This window comes from Castor canadensis, chromosome 7 (genome assembly GCF_047511655.1).
Source record: "Castor canadensis chromosome 7, mCasCan1.hap1v2, whole genome shotgun sequence".
NCBI lineage: Eukaryota > Metazoa > Chordata > Mammalia > Rodentia > Castoridae > Castor > Castor canadensis.
Window position 1 is genome coordinate 78,823,017 of NC_133392.1, and position 6,062 is coordinate 78,829,078.

General features: G+C 43.0%; 1 protein-coding gene across 1 annotated transcript; it reads right to left on the reverse strand.

Moving 5' to 3' along the window:
- Nucleotides 1-323: 323 nt before the first annotated feature.
- Nucleotides 324-1,256, reverse strand: LOC109675711 (olfactory receptor 6C75-like). Its single transcript, XM_020152361.1, has one exon. It carries the CDS (start codon nt 1,254-1,256, stop codon nt 324-326), a length of 933 nt encoding a protein of 310 aa, XP_020007950.1.
- Between the last annotated feature and the right edge of the window lie 4,806 nt (nt 1,257-6,062).

Here is a 6,062-nt window from a genome sequence, read left to right on the forward strand (position 1 = left end):
AATAAGAGCCTTGCTCAGTTTAGGGACACTAGATATTTTGTCTACAGAGAGGGTAGGCTGCATGGTTTATATCAGAAGGACAAATACTAATTCAATAAAGTATATACCCATTAAAATACATAGACATCAATATTCAGAATATTGAGCAAAACAATAGATACGAACAGCAAACAAAATGTACCCATGAGAAGACAGATTTCATTACACAGGAAGTGAGTAAGAGGCTCAGAGAATCCTACCTGGAACCCTGTGGAGCACATATCAGCTAAAATAATGTAAACGGATTTTTGTCACCATCCATTTCAGGGTCATGTGATATCTTCTTATCTTGATATTTTCATTCTGAACGCCATTTCCCTCAGAGCCTGGTGCACCTGCTTGTTGCGCAGGGTGTAGATGACAGGGTTCAGCAGGGGCGTCACCACCGTGTTCACAAGCGTGGCCTCTCTGTTGGAGTCCGGCCTGCTCCTTTGCCTTGGTTTCACATATATAAAGACACAGCTGCCATACATCAGAGAGAGGACGATGAGGTGAGACGAGCAGGTGGAGAAAGCTTTCTGCCGCTCCTTGGCTGATGGGAGACGCGTGATAGTGACTGCTATGTTGCTGTACGCAATGATGGTGATGATGAGGGAGGAAAGGAGGATTAATACAGCAAGGCCAAAGGCCATCATTTCAGTAGATCTGGTGTCAGAACAGGAAAGATGGGTGAGAGGACCAATATCACAGAAGAAGTGGGGGATGACATGGGCATCACAGAAGGATAAATGGGAAACCTTCACTAGTAGGCTTGTGATGAGGATGAAGCTCGTAGCACAGCAGGCAGTGACCAGGAGGAGGCAAGTCCTCAGGTTCATGATGCTGGGATAATGCAGAGGCTTGCAAATGGCCACATACCTGTCCAGAGACATCACAGCTATGAGGAGGAAACCTGATGCTCCCAGAAATAGAAAGACAAATGCTTGTATCAAACAGGCAGCAAAGGAAATTGTTTGTCTGCCTAAAAGAAAAATAACCAGCAACTTTGGAATAACAGTGCTGGTGAAACAACACTCAAAGAAAGAGAAAATGCTGAGGAAAAAGTACATGGGTGTGTGGAGACGGGTGTTGGTACAGGTGATGGTGACGATGACTGCATTTCCTGTGATGGAAGCCAGGTATGCCAGCAGGTGCACTGAGAAGAGAACCTTCCCCAGCTGCTGGACAACAGGAAAGCCCTCCAGGATGAATTCCTGGACAGTTGTTCCATTCCCCATGTCCTTATGCATTTCCTATTCACCAGTCTTAACCTAGTGATGAGGTCCTAGTGAGCATGGGCCTCCTGAGGGAGCACCAGTGGTTCTGGTGAGGTTCTGGTGAGAAGAGAGAACAGGGTGCTCATTTGGCAGTGATATCAGGTGTATCTTGTCTTTCTAAAGTCTAAATATGACATTATAATTAGCACATTATTCTTGGCTCATAATCTCTTTCTACCACTCAACATAATCCTCCTGATCGCTTCTCTTCCTCAACATCATCCTCCTGATCACTGTTGGGGGCTTTGCTAATGTTTAGTACTGTCTGTTCAGCCAAATTCAGTATTTCTGTCATTCTCCACAATACCCACAAGTGTCAGATTGTCCCCATCCCTGCTTCTACAGCAGGAGAAATTGAGTCTTCCAGAATCCCAGAGAGGTCTCACAGAGCAGGAACATCACAGCTGGGACTTTAGCCAGGCCTGCCCCCAATCCAAAGCCCCTACTGTCTCTAAGTACTACAATAAAATATTTTCAAGTGAGCAAATGTACCATTGATAATATCAGAATAAATGACAGTTAAGCTACATTCATCCTAGTTTTCCCCATTCTCTGGTTAATCTTAATGATACACCAGGAAGCTGCGGACAAGAAGGTCGTAGAGATGATCTATTTTTGCACAGAGAACATACAGAAATAAGTGGAGATGACCTGACACTGGGACTGCTCAATGACACAGTTTAGGTTGTGAATCGAGAGTGGACCTTTGCTCATCTGTGTTCCAGGCAGACATGTGAAGAGATGGAGGTGACAGCTGCTCACAGGATTAACTCACTTAGTAAGGACATTTCCAGGAAATTAGCAACACCTTTCCACTCATCTAAACAATCAGTGAACTTTCTCCTCCTGTGCCCACTCCTTCACCAGGTCCCTTCTGTTATGACAGTATTTGGCTCCAGGCTGAAGGTCACCAGCATGGAGCTGGCAGAGGTCTCTGGCTGTGCTGCCCAGGTGACCAGGCTGCTCATCTCTGAGCTGCAGGCCCAGCCTGGCAGTCTAAAAGCTTCATCTTCAGCTATTATTTAAGGGACTCAGTAAGTGCATAGTTAGCAGGGTCTCCAAGGCCAGACATTTACAGGAACCTTTCACAGGGCAAGGTTTCCTCACTGGCAACTATTTTTCTCCAAGAAAGTGAGAGCTTGCTCTGGCTAAAGACAGGGGAGCAAAAGGAATGGAGTGAACATGCACGCTGCTCCAACACCCCGATAGACAAGGCCTTGTCTGTGTTTCCTGTAGCACAGGAGGATTCACATCCCAAAGTGTGTGTCTACTTGCCTGCCTTCATGCTGGATCCTGGAAAGCTGTAAATAGAATAGAACAAGTACACCTCACTACTTTCTATTCTGGGCCTAATTAGGGTTCTGGAGAAGACTGGCTCTGCCTCTGCACTGGTAAAGCCAGCCTGCTGGGCCACTGTGGTGTCTAATACCATGCCAGCTACCAGGAGCAGGCAGGCCCCTGAGTGCCAGGCTGGGAGTGCGGTAACAAGCTCCTTCTGCCACCTGGCTCCCTGTTTTGGGGATGCCTCAGTGGCACTGCTGTGTCCTCCCTCACCTCCCTCATATTCCTCCCTCCTGTGGGTAAAGTATGTGCTCCTTTGCATCAAGAGTGACCCTCTCCCAACATGCAGGTTTAAGGTCTCTGCAGTAGTTTCCCCACATGTATTTGGTCGCAAGCAGTAGATCCCCAGCCAGTGAGCACAATGTTCAGATTCCCAGACCTCATTAGGAGCTGAAGGAACAGGGCAGAAGTTCTGGCCAGGCTGTCTCCCCAGGGACAGAAAATTGGTCACTTTGGAGAACAACTCACTGGGTTAATGTTGGCTCTCTGGTGTCCACGTTGGTTCTCTGGCAAGAGTTTTCAATGTGATCGTTGACAATGGCCAGAGATTTCTGAAATACTAGTTTGAGTGCTTCTCCTGATCTGAGGTCAAAGTCCAGACTGAAATTTTCAACTGGTGATGTGTGCACTGAGGCCAGAGCAATGAGGCTAAAGCAAAGATTTGCTTTTTGGTCAGGCTTTTGTCAGGCATATGGGAAAGATACTGGCTTCCAAGAAGGAGATGGGGAAATCTCCCTTCTGTTTCACCTACAGTATGATCCTTTTCATTGGATTTAATTACACGCATCAATTGTACACACTAATAGAGTTCACTGTGATATTTCTGTTTTTTTTATATTTTCACATTCAACTTTATTCTTATGCTGGCTGGGGTGCATTGTAGCATTTGCAAAGGTTCTACAATATATCAAACATATCATACTTTAATTCCTCGTCCACTGCTCTGCCCCACTCCCCTTCCCCTGATTCCTGGAACAGTTTCAACATTTCTCATTTACATACATGTGCATACATTGTTTGCATCATATTCATCTTCCTACCCCTTTCCCAGCCACCTCCCCCCTCCCACCTGTGCCAACCACCCCCACCCCTGTTCTGCCCTCATGGGCTCTGATTTTGTAGAAGAAAAAACAAAAACAAAACGTAAAATGAGAAACACGATGCTTTCGCTAGTTTGAGATAAAGATAGCTATGTGTGTGTTTCCACGCGTATGGACTAGAGCCCCAATTAATTCACCTCTTCTAGTCCTTTTCGCTCCTCCCTAGTTCACTTCCCATGGTGGCCCCGGCCAGCTTAAAATAGTTATATTCATTCCTGTACAGTGAGCACATCAACCACATTCAAGTTTTTAGATTCCTTTCCTTGCCCTGTCCCCGCTTGGCACAGCCTCCCCTCAGTGTGACCTGTGTCCCATAATACTACTGCATTTGTTTTAGGTCTAAAATCTGCATATGAGGGAGAACAGGCAGCTTTTGGCCTTCTGAGCCTAACTTCACTTAAGATGTTCTCCAATTCCATCCATTTACTTGGTAATGACAAAATTTCATTCTTCTCTGTGGCTGAGTAAAATTCCATAATGTATAAATACCACTTTTCTTAATCCATTCATCAGTAGTGGGGCATCGAGGTTAATTCCATAGCTTAGCTATTGTGAATAGTACTGCAATAAACATGGGTGTGCAGGTGCCTTTGTTGTAACCTGATTCACATTCCTTCAGGTATATCCCTAGGAGTGGTATGGCTGGATTATATGGCAGATCTATTTCTAGACTTTTAAGAAGCCTCCATATTGTTTTCCATAGTGGTTGTACTAGCTTCCATTCCTACCAGCAGTGTATGAGGGTTCCTTTCTCTCTGCATCCTCACCAACATTTGTTGTTGGTGGTGTTCTTGATGGTAGCTATTCTAACAGGAATGAGGTGAAATCTTAGTGTGGTTTTGATTTGCATTTCCTTTATTGCCAGGAATGGTGAACATTTTTTCATGTGTTTTTTAGCCATTTGGATTTAATCCTTTGAAAAAGTTATGTTCAGTTCAGTTGCCTATTTCTTTATTGGGTCATTTATGTTGGGAAAGTTTAATTTTTTGAGCTCCCTGCATATTCTGGTTATCAGTCCTTTGTCTGATGTATAGCTAGCAAAGATTTTCTCCCTTTCTGTGGGTGGCCTCTTCAATTTAAAGACCATTTCTTTCCTTGTGCAGAAGCTATTTAATTTCATGTAGTCCCATTTGTTGATCCTTTTCCTTAGTTGCTGAACTGCTTATGTTCTACTAAGGAAGTCCTTATCTATACCTATTGCTTTCAGTGTATTCTCTGCTCTTTCCCGTACTAGCTTCAAGGTTTCAGGTCTTATATTAAGGTCCTTAATACACTTTGAGTTGGTACTAGTACAGGGTGACAAACATGGATCTAGTTTCAGTTTTCTGCAGGCAGATATCCAGTTTTCCTAGCAACATTTGAACCCATAGGTTCTAGTATGTCATGTTTTCATTTTCATCAAATTCCAGGAACATTTTGATTTCCTCCCTTATTTCTTTTGTGACCCTCTGATTGTTGAATAATGTTTTGTTTAGATTCCAATTGTTTGAGTATTTTCTGCTGTTGCTTTTGTTGTTGAGTTCTAGTTTTATTGCATTGTGATCTGATAGTATGCTGGGGGTTATTTTAGTTTTCTTATATTTGTTGAGACTTGCTTTGTGACCTAAGATATGGTCTATTTTGGAGAAAGTTCCATGGCTGCTGAGAAGAATGTGTATTGTGCTGTTGCAGGATGGAATCTGCCAGTTCCATTAGTCTATGGTATCACTTAGTTCGAGGATTTCTTTGTTGATTTTTTGTTTGGATGACCTATTTATTGTTGATAGACAGGTGTTAAAGTCTTCCACTATGACTGTGTTGTGGTCAATATGTGGCTTTAAGTCCTTTAGTTTATGTTTAATGAAGTTGGGTACACTGACATTGGGTGTATATAAATTGATAATTGTTATTTCCTCTTGATGTATTGCTTCTTTTATTAGTATGAAGTGACCTTCTTTATCTCTTTTGACTAATTTAAGTTTGAAGTCCACTTTATCTGATGTAAGTATTGCTAGTCCTGCCTGTTTTCAGGGATTATCAGCTTGGTAAATTGCCTTCTAACATTTCACCCTAAGCCAATGTTTGTTTTTGTCAATAAGGTGGTCCCTTGTAAACAATAGATTGTCAAGTCTTTCTTTTTAATCCAGTTTGCCAAAGGGTGTGTTTTTTGGGGGGAGTTGAGTCCATTAACATTCAGTGTTAGTATTGAGAGGTATGTGGTGATTTCTACCATTTAATTGTTTTTGTTGTTAAGGATTTGAGTATGTGCAGCTGATTTAATGCTACTCTCTGATTACTTGTCTGTTATTCTCATGAGGTTTAATACTCCCAATCCTTTCATGGTTGT